The sequence below is a fragment of the Ipomoea triloba genome, chromosome 2 (assembly GCF_003576645.1).
Source record: "Ipomoea triloba cultivar NCNSP0323 chromosome 2, ASM357664v1".
NCBI classification, from domain to species: domain Eukaryota; kingdom Viridiplantae; phylum Streptophyta; class Magnoliopsida; order Solanales; family Convolvulaceae; genus Ipomoea; species Ipomoea triloba.
Genome location: NC_044917.1, coordinates 6,980,590 through 7,007,692, shown reverse-complemented (window position 1 = coordinate 7,007,692; position 27,103 = coordinate 6,980,590). Strand labels below are relative to the sequence as shown.

The 27,103-nt window shown below is 31.8% G+C and overlaps 2 protein-coding genes across 3 annotated transcripts; one reads left to right on the top strand and one right to left on the bottom strand.

The window, feature by feature from the left end:
- The first annotated feature begins 7,249 nt into the window (after positions 1–7,249).
- LOC116010261 (MLO-like protein 14) lies at positions 7,250–13,601 on the top strand. 2 transcript variants are annotated; one of them, XM_031249580.1, is made up of 16 exons: positions 7,250–7,597; positions 7,790–8,425; positions 8,793–8,813; positions 8,957–9,192; positions 9,434–9,550; positions 10,218–10,278; positions 10,555–10,649; positions 10,772–10,846; positions 11,497–11,582; positions 11,776–11,825; positions 11,982–12,022; positions 12,150–12,320; positions 12,401–12,436; positions 12,585–12,652; positions 12,736–12,796; positions 13,002–13,601. In XM_031249580.1, the coding sequence occupies exons 2-16, from the start codon at positions 8,347–8,349 to the stop codon at positions 13,413–13,415; spliced, it is 1,611 nt and encodes a 536-aa protein (XP_031105440.1). In that variant the 5' UTR covers positions 7,250–7,597; positions 7,790–8,346; the 3' UTR covers positions 13,416–13,601. The 2 variants fall into 2 exon arrangements, with proteins under 2 accessions (XP_031105440.1, XP_031105439.1); XM_031249579.1 differs by having other exon boundaries at positions 8,756–8,813.
- On the bottom strand, positions 13,435–18,006 carry LOC116010259 (choline transporter protein 1-like). The gene is made up of 10 exons (XM_031249578.1): positions 17,665–18,006; positions 16,652–17,010; positions 16,268–16,413; positions 15,762–15,945; positions 15,553–15,626; positions 15,356–15,469; positions 14,832–15,185; positions 14,465–14,725; positions 14,002–14,229; positions 13,435–13,890 (listed from the first exon to the last, which is right to left on the bottom strand). Exons 1-10 carry the CDS (start codon positions 17,838–17,840, stop codon positions 13,705–13,707), a joined length of 2,082 nt encoding a protein of 693 aa, XP_031105438.1. The 5' UTR covers positions 17,841–18,006; the 3' UTR covers positions 13,435–13,704.
- Between the last annotated feature and the right edge of the window lie 9,097 nt (positions 18,007–27,103).

Genomic DNA, 27,103 nt, shown 5'->3' with positions numbered 1-27,103 from the left:
ATGGTAGGAGTCACAGCTCGTGATATTGATGGATGTGATGAATGAATTGAAGTTGAATTCATAATGCATGTATGAGAGTACTGCTGGCTGCACCTATATATTTCTCTTCCATCTGGGATTCGGTAGATTAATTAGTACATTTCCAATTGCATGTGCATCTCATAAATGCTCCTTAGGCCTTAGTTTACAAGGACCCCATTGCCATTGCCATTCCAACCAACATTGCTATATGTAATATGTGGTTGGATTTTGTATTGCTGGTGGACTGTATCTTTCATACTTTCATTATCCTACTGTTCATGCCAAACTATTGGCTAGCTTCCGGATTATTGCCATACTAGAATTCAAACTAATAATTTGTCTGTCAAATATTTGACCAAGCGACGAAAAAGAATCGTATCTATATTTATCAGCAAACATGTCAAACTTATCTTCAAAATCAATAATGCACGACTTAATTATAGTACTTACCACTACATACTATGTTATTTTTATATTTGGTCTTCAAGTATTATTTTTACTACATTGGTGTATCGATTTCGTTTTTGTCACATTTAGTATTTCGAACAAAAATTTTGACAAAAAAATGGCTCCCATTCATCAACATTTTCAACTGAAATTATACCAACTTAAATATTTTGATGTAATCTTATGATTTTCAACTACAAATGCAATAAATTCTAATTATTTTTGACTAAAAATTTGATTGAAAGGTTGAAATGTGACAAAAATAAAAATTATGTACTAACGTGACTTGATGACTAAACTTAATTGTTGTAAATTTGGAGATGTAATTTGTGGTGTCGTGAAAGTCGGCAGCTTCTATGATATAACATTACAACCTCTCCATTGATGGATGCGAAATAATTCAAAATCAAATCGATATGATATTTAATTCTTCTACATTCTAAATTGAGTGATTACAAATCACAATGTCGTGTCTAATGTCTTCCCCTCAAATTTAATAATAATAATAATAATAATAATAATAATAATTATTATTATTATTATTATTATTATTATTATTATAAAAACTTTATTCTTTTTCAAAAAAAAAAAAAAACTTTATTTAGCATCCTGTTTTACAAATAATGTCTTCAAAGTCGGCAGGTTCTATGATATGATCTGTCCATTGATGAAAGCGAAAATATATCCATATATGATATGTATGTAGTTCTTCTACATTCTTAACTTGGTGATCACTAAGGCCAGGCCTAACTTTGTTTTGACTAACTCTCCCAATCACCATCATTTTATGTGATATCAATAAATAATAAAACTCTCCATGGAAGGCGACCAACTGCAATCAAAGCAAGTATTGCCGAAGATGGTAAAATTGTCGCCAAAACTTAATGACCTGCAGGTTATTTATTAATTTTTGAACTTCACTACTTCAATATAACATATTAAATGGTGTAATTGCATTTTTTAGAAGTCTATGAGTTTAATTGATTTTCAGGTAAAGTTTAGAGGCTTAATTGACTCATTTCCTAAAAATAATTATAAGTGGTAGTTGTAATGTGTAGTATGGTGAGGTGGTGGTAGTGGTACACTGGTGTGTGGTGCTGGAGGATGAGGTGGTAGTGGTAGTGGTGGTGGTGGTGGTGATGGCGGTGGTAGTGTTGGTGTGGTGGTTAATTGTAATAATTATTCAGAAACTTGATTGAAGAGATCAAGATAAAAGAGAAGAAAGAGACATGAAAATAAGGACTTTAGAAAATGTCTTTCGACTAAAAATCTATGAAGACATTTTCCGTCAAATTGAGCACTTTTTCGTTGACCAAAATAAATATTTTTTTACCTCATTTTCTTTGAATATCACATACACAAAAATCCAAAAAATGATTTTTGTAAGTTATTTTCTACGTTTCAAAACAAACCCTTAATGAATCATATTTAATTTGGTCTGATTCGCATCAACATTGGGTGTAGCACCCACACTGTGGCTGCTAAGGCTCTCCTTGCTCACAATCTACAATCTAGGAACCAACCAATCAAGTTGCCCGTGTGGGTAAATGTATGGAATCTCAATTCACACAGATTTTCAAATTCAAATTTGAAATGAAGGGACTTCTAAAAAAAAGTTATATATGGTAAAGGGTAGTAATGCTATTCACCCCTTTTGAAAATTTTCACCTCGAATCTTCCCCTTTTTACATGTTAAATTTTTTTTTAATTTGACAATTATCTTTCTTTTTAACTAATGATGGGATCGCCCAATTCATAGGCACCAATGATTTTAAGCCACATCATATAGAGAAATATTAGGGAAAATTTTTGGAAGGGAAAATATCTTTTTTATATGATAAAAATCATAAAATATTACATGTAAACTCGAGTTATACTTGAATAGATATGAAACAATGTCTACTAATAAACACAATAATGACAATAGTATTAAAGCAAGCAATAAATTTTGTTAATTTTTTAAAGTCTCATGTTACATTATTTACTAAAAGCATTTTAGAAATGCTACCATTGTATTAAAATATTGCATGAATCTCTTATTAACTTATGGTGGAGTACCTTAAAAAAAATCATGGTGGAGTGATTACTTCATAAATAACTAATAAAAATAAATAGCCTTCATTTTTTAAATAAATTGCAACAAGGAAGCACAATATGACAAAATGAAATCATTTAAATTATTTTGAAACTTTAGGCAAATAAAGATAAAAGGAAAACAAATTAAATAAGCTCCATAAGTTGAACAAATAGAGCAATTGATCTTTAAATTGAAAAACAAAAAAAAAAAAACAAAAAAAAAAAAACCAAACATTCAAACNAAAAAAAAAAAAACAAAAAAAAAAAAACCAAACATTCAAACCCCATAATTCGACAAAAAGTGCAATTGAAACTTAATTTTACATGTTTAATAGGTTTCCCTTAATTTGACAGTATATTGCTTCTATGTGTACTTTTATTAAAATGTAGCACTGATTTGATAAATTAACTGAAAATCTTACAGTTAAACAAATAATGAAGATTATGATTCAACTATACTTTTTGTTAATTTAAAGGTTTGGGTGGATCTTATTAGCTAAGGGTTAGATCAACTACATTATTTATTTGACTTGAATTTTTTCTAAGATAATATTATTTTGAATTCAAATGAAAAAAGAAATTATGATTTTTAAATTCACGAGAAAATTTATGCTCCTATGTAAGGAAGATCATGTGTGCGAGGGCTAATGACAGAAAAGGAATTCATTGGCCAATAATTGACAAAAATATGAACAATTTGAAACTGGGACAAAAATAGAAAAAATTCATTTGGGACATGAACATGCGTTTGAAGTCAGAAACGCATGTCCCATTTGCATTCTATTTTTATTTATTTTTTTGAAATACCAAATCTAAACGCAAGTGGGACTTGGTTTGACATATAATATACGTCAAACGCAAGTACCACATGCGTTTGACGATAAAAAAAATTAAAAATAAAAAATAAAAATTATCACCGCCGGCGATCATGGTTGCCTTCTCCTTCGCAGGAAAAGGTAACCAGCCTTCTCCTTCAAATGCATATCTCAAATGAGTTTTTTTTATTTTTGTCTTAATTTTAAATGATTTCTATTTTTGTCAATTATGGACCAAGGAGTCCCATTTTTGTCATTAGCCTCTGTGTGACAACTGACAACGGTAGCCAAAAACGAGATGTGGAAAAATGTTAAGCAATATATATAGAGCCAATCCTTTCTATAGTCAACAGAAGTAGAGAACATTGAAGAATAATATTTAATGGAGGAGAGTACTTTAATGAATATTCACTATTCAGGTCGTCTTTGTCTTAGGGCCCAAATGTCATGTTCTCATAAGTCATAACCACTCAACCAAAGAAGTTTGCCATGGAGGCAGTTTAAGAGAAATTATAATATATTGCTTTTTTTTTTCTTTCAAATTTTAAATAGAATGGCCCACCAGTCATGTGCAACTAAGAGACTCAATTTTTAAGAATTTTTTTTAAAAAAAAAAACAAACAAACAAAGAAAAGAATTGGACACTCCATTTATTCTTAAAAATTTGCCCTCCTATTGGGTTCTCAATTTTTTTTTCTATAAATAAATACAATAACATTTATAACTTATTTATTAAAAAAATGTGTACTCTACATTTATTATAAGCAAAAGTAAGAAAGAAAGTCCATTTCAGTTGTTATGACAAACAAAAACGTAAATATATATATCACTTAGGGGCGTTTGGTTCAAGTTATATAAGATAACTGAGGTTATATTTGTTTGGTAATATAAGATTCTCATGTTTGGTTCAGGTTATGTAAGATTCCCAGGGAATGTAACATAACCTCCCGATAAAGTTTTTAGCTATTGGAAGGGAATGTGAAATACACCCCGATTTCTTAGGTAATCTCACATTCTCTTATCTTATTCCTAATATTGAGCTTTTGAAATTTTAATCAATTTATCTTATTTCCGTTGTCTTATTTACCTACTTCAATTTTAAACCAAACACAGGAATCTAACATTCACAGTTATTTAACATTCTCAGCAATCTAACATTCCCTAAGGTAATCTAACATTCCGTAAACCAAACGCCCCTTATTAGTTAATACATTAAATATACTCTCATAAATGATAAATCTATGTGTCCAATCAAAGCAGACAATACTTTTAGAATGAAGGGAGTAAGATTAAAGTTTATGTTTGTTAGTATATATACTTTTGTTTTAGTATAACCGTGTTATTGAATTTATAATTATTTTATAAAAAGTCTATTATTTACAAAGATATTAATTTAGTGATAAAGATTATAGTAAAAGCATGAGGATATTAAATTGTATTTTTAAGCAAAATTATATATATATATATATATATATATATATATATATATATATATATATAAAGAAACTGAAAATAAATTATTAAACCAGACTTGTTCATGATGGATCTATCCGAAAACAAATTATAGTATTATACTCCATAATAATCCTAACAAGAATGAAACATCATATCATGAAATGCGCAACATGCATGGAAGATGGACATGCATAGTATACGCCATTGTTGACTTATAATAACTAATCAGTGAATTCCCTTATCGATCCAGTCGAGAGTGGAGTTCTGAAATTATATATGTTAATTATTGCAGAAATATGCAGTTTTAATATCTGTTTTAATTTGCAACATATATATTTTTATATTATTGGATTAATCTATCCTACCTGGCTGCCCAGAATTTAGATAGTGAATCTTGTTTTGTGTGTTCATCCACGTTCTTGCACGCATGGATTGCCATTTCCACGTGCGTCCAATATTGTTCTACACCTACATATCCTTAGAAATAATATCACATTAGAAATACTACAATTAGCTCCTTACGTACTAGTTTGTCGTGCCATGCTCTAATTGATCTTAAAATAAAGATTAATATGTTTTGTATGATACCGTTTTATTATGTGAGATGTGTAATACTTTTTAAATTTAAATATAATATTTTTTTATGAGTCCATAGAAAATCATTACATTTTACTAGTAGTTAAAAAGTATTGTATGTTTTACGTAGTTGGTCTCACATAAGACCTATTCCAAAAAGATTGTTTCAATTTCTTTTTCTTTTTCTCCAATATAATTTGTACATACAATGAGATTTTTACTCATGAGAGTACATTTACAAGTTACATTTCTAAATAAATATTAAGAAATAATTTTTATTTTCAAAAAAAAAATAAATGCAATAAAATTTATATTGTGTCATGTATACTAAATATTGCCCACTCTAACAAATTTTACTTGTCATGTTTATTATTCATTGGCCATATATATTAATATTTTCTTCGCTTATTTTTTATAACTTTATAATTTTAGTTTTTTTATTTAATACTTCATATTACTTTTGACGTAAATTTTATATATTAATACTAAATTTAATATTAAAAAAATTAAATCATAAATAACTCCAATCAAACATCAAACTCATTAATTAAAACATGTACACAAAATGGGATGTAAAGAGTAACAACTTGTACATTGCATAAGAACTTATGGCCTTACATGGTCTCGTATAATTGGTCGGCTCATGTTCGCGTAAAAACTTATAAATTATAATATTTAAAAAGAAAAAAAAAAAAAGTAACACATTTTTTCCTTTTTTCTTTTTTTTTTTTCTTTTGGATGTAGTCAAACATGACACGGGAGCTTCATAACTTTTTTCTTTTTCTCTTTTGGGTGGAGTCAAATATGGCCTTAACAGCGTTAATTACGGGATGCAAAAATTAAATCTTTTGAATTAATAAGCTCACATGCTCCCAAAGCTTTTAATAGTTTTTGACTCTCCAACAATTAGACAATCCACATTATTGACGTTAACTTTTATGTACTTATTCAACCAATATAAATCAAATAAAGATTGAATAACAACTGATTATAACAACTTTTATTAATTAAAAATGATGTAAATTGTATGCAGTAAGTCGTCAAGTCGGTAATAAAAATTAGTATATTAGAATTGTAATAAAAAAAAAATTTAAAACAAGGCTAACAGGTTTTATATACTAATAATGTTTCAATTCAAGCACCAGATCTAAGTCAATTGTCACGCTACATCAATACTCATCACCAATCCTTTTTGGCACACTAATGTGTTGTGTTTTTCCATTGCTATCGTGCCTTGATTGTTTAACAAGTTATATATTTAAAGTGAATAACATCTTTTGAACAGAAAAATTAACTTCAAATTCTAACACACTATTGTTACACATTAATCAAAACACACCTCTATCAACTCGTTCCACATGAGGCTTACGGCTCATTCTTTCACTATGCTTAGCTAATTAAACTTGGCAAAACATACACATAAATTTATTTCGCTCGCCCCTAAACAAAAACTCACTTACAAAATTTTGAAAAAAGATGTATTTAGCCCGCACGAGCAGTAATGAATTATAAGACAATAACGCATGATCTATAGTTGACAATTGCAATGTAGAATTTACACCTAATCTGGAAAAAATTGTATTGACACTTGCCAGTTGAAAAAATAAAAGATTGGTGGTCCTAATTAATGGATCAAAATGTTTACACCAAACAGTTTAATACTCCAAATAATAATGGAGTAATAAAGAAAAACGACTGGTCGCTCCAAATTTGCCAACCTAAAACAAAGGGTGATGTACGTGTCTACCGAATCAATGCAGTGATATGGGTCCCTACTTTGAAGTTTTGGCCTGACTCTCCGCTCTCCAGGCTCCAGCATTTATTTACATCACAAGTTTCAAATTCACCACTCCGACGGTCCAACCCCGACAGCAAAGTGTGCTTATGCTTGGGAAAGGGAAAGGGAAAGAGAAATGGTGTAAATCTGTCCGGGTGAAGGTTCCATTCATTGTGTGGCATAAAAGCCAAAGCCAAGAAGCTACGTAGAAGCCCCATTTTTCTTTTACTCCAGGAGGTTTCAGGCTTCCAGCTCATAGCCTCATACATTTAACTTAGCCCCGAGAATCTTTGATACCTCTGCATTTTGCTATTCGCAATCCTTTCTGTCCCCACCTGCAGAACCTTTGTACCTGTAAAGTTATGTGAATCAACTCCAACCCATATCGTCCTTCATCACTCTAGTTTTCTGATTTCTCTGCTCCAAAAAGGTGGGTTCTTTTTGTTTTTATAGTCTTCTGTCTCTGTCGGAAAGCTATACACCATCAACATTTAGTTGTTCTTATGCTATATATCCAAGGAGTAACAGTTTCTTCTTTTTTTTTTTTTTTTTTTTTTTTTTTTTTTTTTTTTGTAAACCCGGGGATTACTGATTTAGTGAGATTTTGATTCCGTTATTATAGGTGTAGAAATCCAAATGTTGTTAGAGGAGCTGGGGATGTGCCAGTGAATGTGAAATTGGGCTAATGAAGGAGAAGAATGGTCTTATTTCTACTCTGGGTCTAATCAAGAATACCCCTTTTGCTTGTTCCACGTTTTTTGATGGTCCAAGTTGAAGTATTCTTCTTAAAGATTGGATCTTGGAGCAGGGTCAACTGTCAGTCCTCAGTCATGTTGCAATACTAAATTAGGGCTCCGAAGCTCATGGAGTAAAAATTTTAGTTACAAACTTTGCGTGCTACTAAATGTGAAGGTGTATAAAAGATTCACAGTGCAACTCCTGGTTGGTCATACCATCCTGGCTTTGTTTTTAGGTGGAAGTTTTGATTTTTGGGGGCATGAGTTGTCAGTGTTGCTTGTACTGACATTGTGGAGTTGTAGAGATTGGTTTAAGTAAGGGTGAGGTTTAGTTGAGGGTGTGAAGTTTGTGATAAGAGTCATTTGTGAAGATGTCTGAATCCAAGTCATCTGAAACGCCAGAAAATTCTATGGAACTTCGATCATTGGCATTGACACCAACATGGTCTGTTGCTACTGTATTAACTGTATTTGTCGTAGTTTCACTGCTCGTGGAGCGATCCATACACCGATTGTGCAATGTAAGTGATAAGCTTTTCTCACTATGAGCTATTTTTCTTGCACGGCTTGCTGGCAAGGATAAGTAGTCCTAGAGAGACTTGACATATTGAACCATGGTGCTGAAGATTAACATTTCTGTATATTAATAGTAATACATTTCGTTTGTATCTTCTCCTGTTTTTGCAAAGTTGTTCATTTTGACAAATTTGTATTTTTACATATTCAGAATGGAAACTGGTAAAAAAACAAAGCAGTAGCTTACCATACCCTGCATATTTGCCTTTGTGTTAATGGTTTTCATTATGGTTTATATAAAAGAAAATATCTTAGAAGAAATTCTATTTTGTCAGTGGCTGAAGAAAACTGATAGAAAACCTTTGCTTGCAGCTGTGGAGAAAATGAAAGAAGGTACTTCCTATTAATTTATATTGCAATTACTGAAGTAATTCAACTCTTTGACATCTCCTGTCCTCTCTCCTTCATCCCATTCCCCTTTTAATATTTTTTTTTGCAACTCTAATCCAAAACCTTGTTTGAATGTTTGTGAGCAGAGTTAATGCTACTTGGCTTCATTTCTCTCCTACTTACGGCCACCTCAAGCATTATATCCAATATTTGCATCCCATCGAAGTTTTATGATGGTGTATTTGCTCCTTGCAAAAAGTCCGAAATTGAAGAAGAAAATGAAAATGAAGATTTCAAGGAGCGAAAACTTTTGATGGACCTTGTTTTCGATCATCCATTAAGAAGAATGCTTAATAGCTTGAACAAAAATACCTGTCCAGAGGCATGTCAATTTTCCTTCTGAAATTATAAGTCTACACTCGTTACGATAAATTTTATGTTATGTTATTCACTCGTGCTGCAATAACATGAGTGAACAACTAAATTTGAAAGGACTAGAAACTGATTCATTAGTTCGTCTGTTCGTTGCATCTTTACTCCACCCTGTCTTTCCCTCTATCCATACTTTTTCTTGCTTCCAAACAACCAAAGGAGTTAAAGAAAAAAAACTTCTTTTTCTGCAGAGTCATGAGCCATTTGTATCATATGAAGGCCTAGAGCAGCTCCACCGTTTCATCTTTGTCATGGCCATTACTCATATATCTTACAGCTGCTTAACAATGCTACTGGCGATTGTCAAGGTTGTATTCTTTGTTTGGGTACACTAGCTTAAGTAAAGTCTGCTTCTGAGTGTTATCATGTCATTCCAATGTGTCAGATTTTACTGATCTTAGTTGCTTGGTATTTGAAGGGGATGCTATTTTTTCATGTATTCATTTCAAAGGAGGAGGTTAAGTAATGGAAAGAATGGTGGTCCTATTTATCATTCTAAACATTTGTTGTTTGCATGACAACTTTAAGGCTAACTTTTGCTTTGTTGCAATCTTTTGCTTGTGTTATTTATGTAAAGAGTGAATGTAACTGCACAAATGTATGATGAATGCTTTAGGGTAGAACTTGCTGTTAGTTCTTGGTTATATGGTCTTTGTGATACTCTATTTAATGAGATCTTTCTGCAATGAATGAAGTTCTTAAGTAGTTAAATTTATAATTTACCTTCTAGTGTTCTTCCCCAGTGAATGAGCTTCTTTGTGAAACCAGAATAAGTAGATAGGGTGCTTAGTCTCTATAATAATGCCACGGCATATACCTGATAAATAATTTGACTCATTCTTGGGATCAAACTTTTGCTGCTTCTACTAGTTACCCGATGGAATTACCATAATTGTTCTCCACCTCCTGAGGTTAATTGATTTTTGTTCATGTACTCGATGTTGCTTGTCTTTTGATGCCTAAGATTCTTGCCAGATTCACACTTGGAGGGTTTGGGAGGATGAAGCTCACATGGACCGACATGGAGCATTAACTGGTAAGTTATCACTGCGAGGTGGAACCTACTAGTCTCCAATTTCTAGACCATGCCTCATCTGTAAGGATATGCATTAATTCAATTAATTTAGACTCTGAATTTAATATACTAGCAAGATTAGCAAGCATAAAGACTTGTAAACTTAATTCCTGATTTCTTGTACTATTCATTCCTTTTGGTAGGACCAATTTATGTGTTTGAGCAAAGGAAACAAATGCTGATACTCTTCTTATCTTTTTTGTTTTTGTTTTGTATTTTTTTTTGTTGGTCTTGCAGATAGGACAAGAGCAATGACAATGCGAAGGCAGTCAACTTTTGTTAGAGTCCATACATCAAATCCTATGTCTAGAAATAGTGTTCTCATTTGGGTGGTATGTGTAATATATGTCACAATATTAATACATGCATTTCCATTGCCAACGCATTTGACACACACACACACACATATATATATTCTAACACATTGCTTTGGTAATACATATACATTCTGCAGACATGTTTCTTCAGGCAATTTGGGCGTTCAGTTGTTCGTGCGGATTACCTTTCACTACGGAAGGGTTTTATTATGGTATGCAAACATTATAGCAGTATGGCTAAGGCATCAATGTACTTTATGTTACTGATAGTGCACTCTGGGCAACAACCTTGATGTGGTTTTATTTGAGGAACTGCATACATTACACTATCTTGGTTTCAAGTATGCAGCTAAAGATGGGTAAACATGTTTCCTTCAAACTCAATAAACATCATACTTTCGCACAAATTCCAAGGAAAAAAATGTTAGACTTGTGTATCTGTGTGGGAAAGAGAGAGACACTACTTCCTCGAAATGGTTAGGTTCAATGCCAATTTTTTATTGCTCCTGAAGTTTGGACAATCTTCTACTGAGATTGATGGAACTTAAATATGCCATTGCAAGTTTATAAACGGGGAAGAAGGTCAATGGGTTTGGATAGTACATTTTATTGGAACTAGTTTTAACAGGCGTTTATTTGTTGTGAATCCGTTAGAGCATCCTCTTAACATTAACAGCTTAATCATTTTCCTTATTCTCGAGCATCGTCCTTATATCCATCATCATCCAGACAGTTTGTTTTATGCTCTACTTTTATTTTACAACACAAGCTTTTGTTTCCTCGTAATTTATTTGTACTGTAATTTCAAAGTTATGTTGAATTATTGATTGTTATAGGCTTTGTTTCTTTGAATTCCTGACAGAACCACAACCTTACATCAAAATATGATTTTCATAGCTATATGATTCGATCCATGGAAGAAGAGTTCCAAAGAATAGTCGGTGTCAGGTAAGCATAAACATCAGAAAAGCCGACATTTATGTTGTATCTAGAAGACAATTGCATTTCTTATACATTTTTCCTCCTCATACCTAACCTTTGTGTAATATGATACAAACAAAATGATATAGTGACAGTATTTTGATAATATTGGAGATTTTGCATAGAATTGTTTTTGATACTCTATCTTGTATTTTTGTAGTGCACCACTCTGGGGATTCGTGGTTGCTTTTATGATGTTTAATGTCAAAGGTATAGAACATTACTCCATATCATTTATCATGAATATTCAAGTTGGAAGAACTGTTAATTCATGCTGTTTTAAATTAATAAGGAAAGCTCCCCGATCCATTGCTGTAGAAATTAGACCTTGTTGATATGCTCATCCTCGTTTTATTTAATTCGCAGGGTCGAATCTTTATTTCTGGATTGCACTATTTCCTATCACTGTGAGTTCAGATCCAAATGGACCGTCTATTACCTTTGTCTTTTTGCTTGAAGTGAAAATGCAGCACTTGCGCCATACATCGTGCCAATTTCATTCAATATTCTCCTGATTTCGCCATTTCTTGGCAGCTTGTTCTACTGGTAGGCACAAAACTGCAACACGTGATAGCAACATTGGCATTGGAGAGTGCTGGAATAACTGGCTATTTCCAGGGAGCAAAGCTAAAACCGAGGGATGAACTTTTTTGGTTTAAGAAGCCAGAACTACTGCTATCCCTGATTCACTTTGTCCTCTTCCAGGTTGATACTAATTTATTCCTCATTTTTTCTTTTCGACCGTGAGTTTTTTGTGCTGAAATGTATTGTGTCTTTCTTTGCAGAATGCGTTTGAGCTAGCTTCGTTCTTCTGGTTCTGGGTAAATCCCTTACTCCTATTTCTTTTAGTTCTGAGATCAAGATGAGTTAGCATTTGACTGATCTTATTTTGCAGAGTTATCAATCTACTTAGTATATATATTTGTAGTTTTTGGCTATAATTCTTAATGAAGCTATTTCTTATTGCAGTGGCAGTTTGGCTACAATTCTTGCTTTATATTCAACCACACACTAGTGTATCTACGGCTAATATTAGGGTATGCAACATTTTCAATCTTTTTCCTCGTGACACGACTTTCTTCATGGTAGTCTGAGCCTAATTCTATCGTTCACCACTCAGGTTTGCGGGGCAGTTTCTATGCAGCTATAGCACCTTACCACTCTATGCACTGGTTACTCAGGTAAAGACATGAAAATTATGGTTAAAAATTGAAATTACTTTGAAAATAATTTGAGATTGCGAGAAAATGTGTAAGAGCAATTGAAGTATGTGCTCCATCTTAACTAAAAGCCTAAGCTGATAGTTGGACTGCACATTTATGTTTATATTATATTTATGCTCAACAAGAACGAACTAATCGCGAGGTGTATTGCTCTACTCACCAGATGGGAACGAACTATAAGGCGGCCCTTATCCCACAGAGAATAAGAGAAACTATGCACGGTTGGGGGAAGGCAGCGAGGAGGAAGAGAAGGCATCATCATCGCAGCATGTATGATGATTCGACAACTGTGCACACTGATGCAAGCACGGTGTTGTCTGTTGAGGAAGACGATGATCACGGGTCGCTTGATAGCCCTCGAAAGAGCTATGGCCCGAATGCAGGGATTGAGTTGCAGCCTCCCAGTATTGTCACAGAAGGTGCTTGCATGAACGTTAACGAGGCCTCAAGTCGTGCTGTTACACCTCTCATTCGACCGTGTGCTTCTATCTCTTTCACTGATCCACCGAGGTTCCTTACAGAAGTAATTTCGAGATCCTCTTCAATGCCTATAAGAAGAGATCTGGAAAAAGATTGAATGCGACGAGAAAGAGATGGAAACTGGAATGATTCCCACTAATACTTTGATAGATTGTATGTATGGTGTTGAAAAGAGAAACCTACTAATGTACAAGAGTAGCTCATAGGTACAACATTTCTGCCTCCTACTCATACATATACTTCTAATATTTTTGTTCAAGGAATATAGCATTTATTAGAAGCAGTTTACCTCTAAAATGCATACATTTGAGCACAACATGGTTATAACCATTCCATTCCATCACTCCATATTTTACCTGACATGATGCGGTTTTGCATCAAAATGATCATTCTGCAAGTCCTTGCATCTCATTTTGGTCATTTAAAGTCTGAATTAGCAAAGGATGGGCGTATTGGGCAGTTCCATGGTGCAATTCAGAGTCTTGGCAAAACGAAAGGATGATGGTATCGATTGACATCTCCACCACTGCAAAGAAAAGGGAAGCCACAACATACCCGAGGCTCCAGCATACCTGTTCAGATCACGAAAGACCATCAAAACACACTCACAACATCTATACCTCTTAAATCAGCGTTAGTTATCTTTGGAATGCGATTCTTGCAAGGGAGAAGCATAGATGTACCAGCACAGGAAATAGCGGGGAGGAGATCTTGTGATGTGTGGACTTGTACTTGTGAGCATCCAGCATGAGAAAGCCGAAAAGTGCACTTGCAAGACTCACGCATAGTTTCCCGAGAAAGAGGACAACATCACCAATAACATTCACCTTTCCTATCTGAAGGATGTTACCTATAATGAGTTCTGTGGCTGTCTCAGAAGCTTTAAAGAAGCTCTTTCCCGTAATAGCTATCTGTAAGAATCAGGTAAAATTGCAACTCTCATGCACGTATGCTAATAATTTTACTTTTCCACTTGAAGCATGAGTTCTAATATGTATAATGATGGCAGAAGATTCGGATTATATTAGGCAAAGAAAAATCTAATGCTCTTGCTCAAGCATAGAGATGTGGTACCTAAGGTAAATATCGTTGGCTAATATGTAAACACAAAGTGAATTATGAGTAAATGCAATAATTCCTACTTACCATTACATAAGCATTACGGTTCACAGATTTGACGATCCAGCTAATGCACTTTAAGCAACCCTGAGAGGTATAAAACACCATCCTCCCCGCCCAGTTTTCTGATGTAGAACTAGACGCTTTAAGTTTGCGACGAAGTGCTTCAAGTATGAACCGGATAGACTCAACTAAGGATACTATCAAAGAACCAAGAGCAACAGACCCAATGCTGTAGCGTAGAAGCTCCTTCGTTGAGGAGAAAACTGAGACAAATGGACTCTCTGGCTGCATTAGGAAAGGAATTAACGCGAAGGTTAAACAATCATGATCCCAATGAAAGAGGGCTACTGAACTTGGGCTGCATAAAAGTCATAAACAAAAGACGCCTCACCGATGTTTTGCCTCGAGACCAATAATATGAAGCAACTGATCCTGCAACAATAGCAGAAGAGCATGCCACAAAAAACTGTGTAGCCCAGTAGCAGCCAAATACGTGGAAAAGAATTGCAGCGGCAATATGTGGAGTCTGTTGGATGCTATAGCCACAGCAACCATCACAGCTCACCCGTTTTGCTTTAAGATCATAAGCACAGCAATTAGCGCTACATTCATTCTGGACAACCCGCCCAGAACTGAAAAGATGGAAAGCAGCCGAGAACCAAAACGTGTAAAAGATTGCAAGGACAGCATATGGAATTATGGGGAAGATTATTAGCGCTTTTACTTCAATGACTTTTGCAGCAACCTGTAGGACATGTTTTGAAGCATCACAATAAGGTACTATGATCCTAAACCATAAATTAACTCTAACTTTTGACAACAAGATATGTTCTGTCACTACTTGCAGATAAAAAAAAAAAACAAAAAAACGCAATATTTATTTACTGCTTGGGAGGGAAGATATGATGAACTTGCCTTCAAAACAGATGTTGCCATAAGTATACGTCGGACTATGGCAATAGATGATAAAAAGGCAATAATCATGACGGCAGTCATAATAATTGCAGCAACATGGAGATGAGTTACCTCCTAAAAAGTTGAACAACCAAATAAATAGCAGAGGAAGATAATGAAAAGCAATTAAAGAGAAATCAAACAGAATCCATGTATACCCTCGCAGATACATGATAATATGGATCATGTTGTCCAATTATGGGGGATATCGCATCATTTCCAATCCATCCCGCTGGAAATAAGAAACATGAATACACATTTACTACACTCCATGAAAGGCATTTACTGTATTCAATCACACAATATATATATATGCAGGGAGCTATCCTAGATCATTTACCGGTAAATACATCTCCTAAGTCCTAACCTTTTAAGTAGTAGAACATTGTAACTGATATAACGAGGATATTGAAAAGGATAACTGTTATCCATGGCATAGCAGCAACAAAGTGATGGATCATCAAAAGCCATATAATTGACAGGAATACTGGCAAAATTCCTCCACAAACAATCAAGACAGGCCATGATTTTGCAACATCAGCTATATATCTCTGCAAAGAGAAATCAAATAAGATAACATCGAAACTTTATTAACAAATCCTGATGAAATGAAGAAGCAGCATATGTGTTTCCTTAAAATTCAATATTCTATTCACTCTCACAAACACCACTTATATTTTGAGAGTAGTGTTAAATTAACATGAAGAAAAAGAAGAGCACCAAGTTTAGGGGCAACCCATTTATACTTTCTGTTGATTATTAAAAACAGAAAAGTGGAAGGAGATAAAAAAGAGAGGTAAAGATCAGTAAATATTTTAATGTAATATCTTTTGATAGAGCAGCAAAGATGTACACGGCGTTAAAGTAACTTACCTTTAGGACAGATGACAGCGAGTTTATGGAATTGTGAATGTATTTATCTATTACAATTTCTTCTATAATGTCTACTCCACCCATCTCCTTCCAATGCCGCAAAGACACATTTGATGCACGGGTGATAATTTGACAGCTCTTATAAACTGGCATGGCAAGTAAAGGGTTACACACTACTTAAACTTATATTCTAGTACAACATTCAAACTTCCCTCCAAAATTAAAGGAAAAAAAAAAAAAGAGTACAATTAAAATTAAACCAATTAGAATTAAGAAGCAGGAGGAGCCCAGAGCCAAGAGATTTTCTGAATGAAAACTGACAAAATAACCTTAGTTTTTAAACATTGAATGATACTTTCTGACCCAAGTAGGTTCTTAACTTACCATTAACAGTAGGAAATAAGACTGGGTAGCAAGGACCCTGAAGCAGAAGAGAAGTGTTCCTTAAATCAGGAGTAAGGTCCTCAAAATAATCATAGTTTCTATCAATCCAGTCATCAACAGAGAGATGAATGTCACCCTCTGGATAGTCACAGACCCAAAATAGCGAGTCTTCTGAGGGATTAGGGCAGTCCATCAAGCAAATACTTCGGGCATTGGCAAGCTGGACATGGCTGCCCTTCAACCCACTTTGAAAAACCACATTCGGGTTTAACCAATATCTGAGTTCCAACTCACGAAGGTCAAGTTCTGCATGTCTGTCATTGCAAATGTTGCCTTTATAGTCCAGGTCATAAGTTAGCCTGCCAAACCAAACAAAGCACAAGCATGAGTGATTACATGCCCAAGCACAAGTTACAAGGGGCACATACATGCTATACATGCCTACATATACTGATATACATATACATATGTGTGTGTGTGTATAGTATGGTTTGAAAGAGCAAGCAAAACAAGCTCTTCAGCACATGGATCAATCTCCAGACTGCCAAAAGATTTATAGATTTCAAACCCAGAAGGTATGATTTTTTGAATTCATCAAATTTAGACACCACCAGAGAGCCCATTTTAGGCTTATGTAGGTGCCACTCCACTCTTATTAACTCAAAATGTACTTAGTCTTGCGTACACACTGTGAAAAAACAACCACACTTAAAGTAAATTTGTCTAACATACATAAAGCCCAACATTTGAAAACTACTCCGTACTTTAAAAAAAAACAACAGAAACTGACCTGAAGATTTTTTTTAAAAATCATAATGCATATAAAGGAACATCAACTCACCATTGGACTTATAAAAGAATAAACAACACAACTTTCTTACAAGAAAGACTATAATCTAATAGTAAATGATCAAAATGCATACAGACAAAAAGCATGAAGGATTTCAATAAATAATAGTACAACAAAAAAGGAAGAATTACAGTAAAAAGCAATCAGCTTTGAGTTGTTATACCTCAATGGGTTTCCTTGGTTGAACCCAAAGCTGGAATTGACAATCATAGCCACCCAGAAGGCAATGAAGATGACCAGAAACGCCACATCTCTGCATTTCCTCTTGCCTTTTACAATACCCCCACTGCCACCGTCCACTTCACCATTCCCTACCACTGCACCAAATGGACCTTTCATCCTCTATAGATCCCCCTCCCCACCTCTACAAATCAAAGGGTCTTAAGATATATAACCATATAGGAATACACACTTGTAAAAAGAGAGAGATGGAGAGTGAGAGTGCAAGTCTGGAGCGGGACAAAAGCTGAACTGCTGAAGCAGGAGAGAGGGAAAGGGGAGCCAAAACCCGGCAGGGGTTTATGCAATCACTATGCCTTTCAGAAATATATATTACTATTTTTTTTTTTTTGACATTATAAAATTGTTCGTATTAATATATCTTAGTAAAGAAAAAATGTAATTTGTCAAAAGCTATTTTGCTATTAAGACAAAGATGTTGTTGGATATTCTTTCTAGGAAATAATGATGGTATGAAGTATGTAGGATAACAACGGCACCTCTATGACCTCCATATATTGAAATTCCCGTGAGGCATAGATTTTTTTTTTTTTTTTTTACAAAAGTCATTATCACCTCCACTAAAGGTTGAATTCACCCCTTTTTATATAGGGGTGCAATCGAATGTCACTAGACCACAAGATTTTTGGCAATGTGTTACATAGATTCTTTATGCTTCAGGAAAAAGTAATACTACATCTGTCCCAAAATAGTTGTCTGGTTCGTTTAATGAGGCTTGACTGAAGTAATTTTTAATCCAATTTTTCATATTATTAAGTTTAGCATTAATATATAAAATTTATATATTTAGAAACTACATTAAAAGTACTATTAAACACAAAAAAATAAATTTAAAAATAATAAAAAATTACTAAAGAAAATAAACAAAGAAGGAAGAATTGGTTTGACCAATGAATAGTAAATATGACAGGTAAAATGGGACAGAGGAGTATTAGATTATAATAAATTCAATAGTACTACACCAAGCAAGTCATTATTACTACTCAATAGATTAATTGCATTTTCAATGACCCTATCATAACAGCTTAACAAGTCTACTTTTTCATAATAATTCTTTTTATTTTTTAAAAAGATGGCCTACACTTTCATAATGATAATGGAGTTTTTATTTATATACTTAAAAAAATGAGCAGGTATTAATAACCAATATCATGAGACAACATCAATAATAATAAAATCAAAGAAAGTAACATGTGGTCACAATCTTTTCTCAATCAAGTTAGTTAAGGTATTTATTTGATAACTACAAAGTTACAAGTTCCACTCTTAATGAGAGCGGCTTGAATTGCCATTAGGACGTCTATATCACAATTTTATTTTATTTTGTTGAAAGGACACAATTTTATATTTAGTTTTGAAAGAAAATGATATTTATTAATTTAAAATTAAAGGATGTCCATTATGGCATTTGGTAAGAGAGTCAAATAAATTCTTGAATTTTATACGAAAAAAATAATTATATCCGTAATCTTTAAAAAATTACAATTAAACATGGTCAAATAAGTTGTTTACCAGTAGCTGGCATGATAACTGTGCAATTAAACATGGTCAAATAAGTAATTCTGCATCTATATCAAGATTTTAGATTTAATTTTGAAAAAAAAAAGAAGATGGAATTTGCATATATAAAATTGAAGGAAAAGAGTGAAATAAGCTCATGAACTTTGTACGAAAAAACGATTAGATTCATAAACTTTAAAATAGTTGCAATTAAACATGATCAAATAAGTCATGTTTACCGATTATCAATAAGTTATGATGACTTAGCATGATAACCACCATTGGTAGTCGTTTAACGCAACTGGTTGATAACAAAGTCGTCACCATTCACCGAAAAAGGTGCGACCAACTGGTTGCTTCTTTAGTGACAATGACGAATGTTCGCCGATCACCGATTTCATCATCAAAATCTTTATGACTTATTTCATGTGGATAAGTGACTATTGGGTCTATATGCATTAAAATTACAAGAGTTTAATTAAGTTTTTAAAGATCAATAAGTTCATTAATTTATCGTATAGAGTTGCATGGTTCATTTGACTTTTTCTCTAAAATTGATTCTAATTTTAAACATTTAAATTTAAGTGAGAGAAAAAAAAAAAAAGGGGAGAAGATATCACATTATTGAATTCTTTTTAAAAAGTTTTAAATGTGTGTAGTATTAGGCCTATTTTAATCATAATGTATGCAATATTATATTATTTATATTGCGGTGTAAACTTTGTTTGACAACTAGCAATACAATTGTTGATTGTGTGAGTCAAATAAAGTTTGTCTTTACAATTTACATAGTGCAAATGCATATGTTATACATGACATATATACAAAGTTATAAATAAATATCATTCGAGCAAATATCTTATGTTTAAGTCTCAACGCGATTGGTCAATAATTTTTCACATAATGTATAATCTAGGTTTTAAAATTTAAAGTGTGTTTTATACAATGAAATTTTTAATTATTGGCTAGTTATCCTTTTTTTATGCATATCATTTTATGATTTGTATGGTCAAGTAACGTAGGGAAGACAAGTTGAGTACATGCTCAAAGCACTATGCTGGAAACAGTGGAAAGGGCCTTATTATGGAGTTGTATTTTATTTTTTAATAAAGTTTTAAAATTTATTTTATATACGGAAATATTTAAGTCATTATCATAAATTTATTGTTTAATACCGTTTCCATATAATCATTACACTCTTTTGAAATAATAATAATTCAATTACAAAATATATATGAAGAACATTGGAAAGTTTATAGACCCAATACTTGAAGGGTTCCTTGATCCAAGCTAGTCCAAGAGGTTTTTTTCTTTTTTTTTTTCTTTTTTTTTTTAAATAATATAGTCTTAAAATATGATTTTTATTTAAAATCATTTCATATATTAAAAGCGGATAAAAGCTCATTATTTTTATTTTTCTCTATACATGTAAAATGATAAGATCTGCCTTGGTGGATGTAACTTGTAAGTTAGTAATTTAAAAATTTAATTACTTATAATTTAGTGATGTAACTTCATAAATCTTTGATGAATAATTTGACTTAACGTAAAATTAAAGTTGGAGTTCGGCTCAAAGGGAATGAAGTTCAAAAAAGCCCAGAACTTAGCCCAACATGGGGTTGGCCTAGCTCCTTAACCCACCACACTTAGGCCCGCCGACACGTTCAAGCCCGTAAATTATGATATGGAACTATGGCAATCGTTATACCCTGCACCACGGTGCACATGGCAATGTGCACCACGTACGTTAAACGACGTCATTTTGGTGTTACTGGACACGGACGCGAATGACTCCAAGGAATTCATTATCTATAATACACATAATCATTATCTAGAATACACAGAATATTGACACACAATACACAGAACTCATCCTCCTAACATTTGAATGCACAAACACATCACAACCTGTGTTAATAACATGAATACACAGAATATTGACACAAAATACATAGAACTCATCCTCCTAAACATTCGAATGCACAAACACATCACAACATGTGTTACTAACATGAATACGCATAACGGTTGCCTAGAATACACAGAACGGTTGCCTATAATACACAGAATGATTGCCTGGAATACACAGAATATTAACATAAATACAGATATCGGCCGAAACGGGAAACGTGATTTAAAAAAAACGGACGATTAGTTTACAATGCTCAAAACGACGTCGTTTAGGTATGTGGTGCACGGTATAATTTGCCGAACTATGGAAGGTGGACCATATATGTGTTTACAATTTTAAAACTTTATGTTTATACTTTCAAAATTTTATGTTCACAATTTTAAAACTTTATATTCACAATTTTAGATCTCAATATACAAAATTACATTACTTAATATTCATAATTTTGTTATGTAGATTCAAAAATTGTGTTATACTATTGAATCTAGAGTTATAAAATTTTGAATATAGAGTTTCTGAAATTGTGAACATAGAGTTCTGTAATTGTGAGCATATAGTTCAAAAATTGTGAACATAGAGTTCAAAATTTGTGAATATAGAATTCTAAAATTGTGAACATGGACCTGACCCACCTTGCATGGTGGACCCGTCCATGGCATAACAACCGCTTCAAGCCTTCAACCTTAAAAAAAAGTGCAATTGAAAAATCACAAGTCTAGTTCATGACAAACCTTGAGTCTAGTGCATAAGTAAACATGTGGTTCTATTACCAAGATAGAAAATTGAGAATTTTGAGTACGTGATTAACAACATCATTTTAATGTTATTTAAACATATTTGTTAACGGATGACCAAAAATGGTCATGTCACACTAATGTTAGGATCAACATGGACGTTTTTTAAAAAAGAGTTAATTCCAGCAATGGTCCTCCGACTATGTTGATTTTCTAAAATTAGTCCCCGACTTTTAATTTGGACAATTTAGGTCTCTTGACTTTCAAATTCTTTCCAATGTTGGTCCTTTCGTCAAATTTTGGTTAAGTTGAGGTCAAATGAATGGGTAAAATTGTCCGTTCACCTATTTAGTGTATTATTACTCGTATTTCTTCTGTTCTATACGTTGTATATATGAATATAATCTCAGTGAAAGTCTCAATCGAAGCCATATAATCTCAGTCGAAGTCTCTTCGACTGAGATTATATTCATATATATAGTGTATAGGACATGAGAAATACGAGTAATGATATAGTATACAGGTGAACGAACAATTCAACCCCTTCATTTGATCATAACTTAACCAAAATTTGATGAAAGGATCAACATTATAAAGAATTTGAAAGTCAATGGACATAAATTGTCCAAATTAAGAGTCGGAGACTAATTTTGAAAAATCAACATAGTCAGATGACTATTTCTGGAATTAACTCTTTAAAAAAACAAGCTAAGGACTAAAAATGAAATGACACATAAATGATAAATCAATGACCAAAAAAAATTGGCTTAATACTTAGTGTCATTTAAGTGGTTTTTGTTGACGGATGACAAAAATAATTTTTTTTAAAGGATGAATGTTTTAAAAAAATAATTATACCACAATAATATTAGGATCAAATGAAAATGTTTAAATAAAATGATTAAAAATGTATTGACACTTATAACTTTAGACTATAAAAAATAAAATTAACTATTATTATTATTATTATTATTATTATCTGTTATTGTCGGGTTATTGTCGTTGTTCAATTCCTAGGTTCATGTACTTGTAACTTGTTTGTAAAATCTTAAAGTCCAAAGTCCACGACAAAGCTTCAAATTCCTTCCAAATGTTTTCCTTAACTTTCACTAATTGCGGCCTAAGAACATGCATGCGTGTATCATTGATTCATTGAATGCCACACGTAATCACGTATTACTTGCCTTAGCCCACCGCACAACTCGCCGATTCCCAAATTTTAAATTCCTTACCGTGTAAGAGACCAACCCAAAGAAAGGTCAATTGTTATACGGTACTTTACATTTAACAAATTTTATATTTTTAAATTGTAATAGAGTTAATTGTATTTAAAAAAAATAAAATTACAATGCATATAAATAAAATTGAATTTGTCTCATATATTGTGTTTATATTATCAAATGAAATTGTAATTGAGTTGAAATGATGCTTTGGTTGTGTTGAAATGAAATTATATTATGTATAAAAAGAAACTGAATAGCATGTATCACATATTGAATGTATATTGTCAAATAAAATTGCAGTTGAATTAAAATGATACTTTAATTGTGCTAAAATAAAACTACATTATATATAAAAAGAAACTAAATAACGTGTTTCACGTATTGAATGTATATTATCAAATAAAACTGTAGTAATATCAAAATAATATTTTAGTTATGTTATAATTAAATTACAATTTGTATAAAATTAAATTGAATAACAGTTTGATATATTTGAATGTATATATCTAGCCAAAGAGAGTTAGACCTAAAATGGGTAGAAAAAATGGCGGTCAAATTATTTAATTAAATGGATGGTTCAGATGAATTATTTAATCAAATAGATGGTTAAGATAATTCAGATTAATATTATTAATAGAGATTACCTAATTTAACCTTACTTTTATGATTATACGTTAAGTTTTCTGTTAAATATTCTCTTCTTCGTTAATATTCCGTTAACTTTTAACTTACTCATTAATTTCTATAAGAAAGGTCTTAGGTTCGAACCTCATCTCAATCAAATTTGACATAATTAAGTTTCTCACTCTATTTTACTCTTATTAAATTAAATAAATTAGTAGCTACAACAAAAAAATGATACATATGTATTTCTTTAATTTAGAATTATGTGTCTACAATACCTTTATTTGAAAAAAGTATTCATTGTCAAAAAATTAAATTAAATAAGAGAAATAATTTCATTAGTTATATTGTCTTTATTTTCTCTCACGTAAAGATTCTTTACATTCAAATTTATCAATTGATATTCATTACATTGTCCATTATCTTATTTTTACAATATCTTGTAATTAAATATCAAAGTTATAGGCCCTGTTTGGTAAATAATCAGCCTATCAGCCAATTTTGGCTTATTTGATAACTATTAGTTGTTTGGTTAATAAGCTTTTTGTAACTCCAAAATGCTAAAATTCAAAAGGCTACTCAAAGTAGCATTTTCAATTAGCTTTTTGAGAAACAAATTATACCAAACAGCTATCAGCTAACAGTCAACCCAATCAGCAAACTTTTTACAATCAACTAATGTTATTAACAAATCATACCTTCTAACCCAAACAACCAACCCAATCAGCCAACAACTATTTACCAAACAGGGCCATAGTACAAAATAATGTTATATATTTGTTTACCAAGTATTTTATTAATACTATGAAAAAAAATTTAGAATAATTTGAAGCTAATTATATTAACTACTTGGGGATTAGTTGACAAAGAGAGTACTCAAATAATAACCCAACAAATTGAAGCGGAATCACTCTATTTTATTCTTATTGAATTAAATAAATTAGTAGTTAACCAAAAAATTATATATATGTATTTCTTTAATACCATGAAAAAAATAAAAAAGAATAGTTTGAAACCAATCATATTAACACTTTGGGGGATTTGTTGACAATGAAATTACTTAAATAACCCATTACCCAGCAAATTGAAAACAAGAAACTACCTTTTAATATCTTTGGAATACATAATATTTTAAATTTTCAAATTTTTATTAATTTATTTAATCTTTTTTCTTAAACTAGGAATTTCTTTATCCACAATAACTCATTCAATAATAATGGTTGAACCAAATGAACCCCAAGCAGAACACCTAAAGGAAAGTCCATAGCTCTTATATCATAATTTCATTGCATGACGTTGTCATCTATGCTACCAACAGTAACCGAATTGCGAATAACACACTACCAACAAAAAGGAAGAGAACAAATAGTAAAAATGAAGACAATGACAATGTTACTCAAAAGAGAATTAAGAACACTTAGAAAAATTCAAATTAAAAGTAGTATTTATTTAGACTATCATTTTTAGATCAAATATTTAGACTATCGATTTTACAAGGTTACAAACATTTATTTTAGTAATAATTATAATGAATTTTCTATATTATCTTGGATTCATATACTTTGAGTTAAATATTTAAATAAAAAAATTCGACATTCAATTACTCATGTATAAACTTCTCGTATATAATCTTGCATTGATATACTTTCAAATATTTATTTAAATATAAACATTGGGCATTAACTCATTCGCGCAATTGCGCGTATAAAACTAGTTATCCAATAAAACTTAAAAGATGAATTTAACTTTTTTCAATATAATAAGAATAAGGATGCTTCAAGAATTGGACTAAGCTTAATCAGTGGCGGTTATGATTGGATAACTTTCCGTATGATATAAAATTCAAACGCGTCCCAGAAAAATTCATGACGCTTCCGCATTTGGTTACTCGCTAGCGTTTTGGCGGTGAATGATCACGTATTTTATTTCCTCGGTTCATGTGCTTCTTCATGTTAATGTGCACAGTACACAACAGAGCTTTTAGATTCCTTAACTTTCACTAATTGCGGGCCTCGGAACATGCCTTTATTATTGATTCTTTGGTATTACTTGCCTTCAATCCACAACTAATCATTATAACAATAAAGGACCATAATTCACTTTATAAAACATCTACAAACATATAATTTCATTTTCAAATATACTAAATATTTATTTTTAATTTATTACATGTTATTTTTAATATATTATTTTAAAATAAATTTTTAATATATTACAAATAAATATTTATTATTGCTCTGTTAATTTTATCCACGCTAATACGCTATAATTTGGCATCCACGACAGTGCGACACAATTAACTCACCGATTCCAAGAGACCAACCAAAAGAAAAGGCATCCAATTCATAATATCACAAAGCATTAGTGCTATACAGATACTTTCTACTGTATTGTTATTTTTTTTAATCATCAATCAAATTAACTTTTTTCTATCATCTTCTTTAATATTTTTTTTAATTTTAAATTATTATTTTTGTTTGAACATGACTTTTAAGGTAATTTGAAATGTATAAATTGTATTTATTAAAACAAAATTATTTATTAAGAAATAGTTGTAAATTGTAAATAATTTAAAACAAATAATTTAGTTATCCAAGTAATATATATATATATATATATATATATATATATATATATATATATATATATATATAGTGTCGACAAATATATCAAAAAAAAATTATAACTCAACTAAGCACTTGTTGGTACAATGTCATTCATTGCTTAAAAAAACTATTTTGTTGAAAAAAAAATATACATACATATTTAAAAGAATATATTTGAAGTTTTCAAAAAAAAAAGGAATAAATTTGAATAAAATATTTATCTTGTAAATAGAGTCGATAGTACTCAAAAAAATTATTCATAAAATCACATTTTTCGTCTTCTAGTTATACAATGGTATACACTTAGTCCCTGGGTTAAATGCGTGACTATCTTTAATCTTTAAGTTATACATGTGGTGACGATTTTAGTCTTTGAAAGACGAAATCAACCACTTTATTAAATAACAAATTGGTAGTGAAAATAGTCTTCGAATGACTAAATCGTCACTACAACTTAAAGGTTAAAGATGGTTACACATATAACTCAAGAACTAAGTTTGTACCATGAGCACAACTGAATGAGCAAAACTACATATTTTCCTTAATTTAAAAATAACTATATCTTTAGGTTTCTTTGAATTGAAAGAATAACGTCGTACACGGATATTGATTAGCACGAACGAATTTGTTAAGTATACGACATATACGATTAGTTGTGCCGAACTGCCGTTGTATCATGCATGATGCATCCGTTGTCCAATTGACCAATTTGAATCAATCAATATATGGTCCATGCTATAAACAATCTCCAATATAATATTAT

Excerpts from the sequence above, each read along its gene's own strand:
- LOC116010261 (XM_031249579.1), top strand. The coding sequence starts at position 8,276 with ATGTCTGAATCCAAGTCATCTGAAACGCCAGAAAATTCTATGGAACTT. Across the intron at positions 10,279-10,554 it reads CCGACATGGAGCATTAACTG|ATAGGACAAGAGCAATGACA; the intron begins GTAAGTTATCAC and ends TTGGTCTTGCAG. Across the intron at positions 12,653-12,735 it reads TATCTACGGCTAATATTAGG|GTTTGCGGGGCAGTTTCTAT; the intron begins GTATGCAACATT and ends TTCACCACTCAG.
- LOC116010259 (XM_031249578.1), bottom strand. The coding sequence starts at position 17,840 with ATGAAAGGTCCATTTGGTGCAGTGGTAGGGAATGGTGAAGTGGACGGT. Across the intron at positions 15,470-15,552 it reads ATTATCATGTATCTGCGAGG|GAGGTAACTCATCTCCATGT; the intron begins GTATACATGGAT and ends TCAACTTTTTAG. Across the intron at positions 14,726-14,831 it reads GGTCTCGAGGCAAAACATCG|CCAGAGAGTCCATTTGTCTC; the intron begins GTGAGGCGTCTT and ends TTCCTAATGCAG.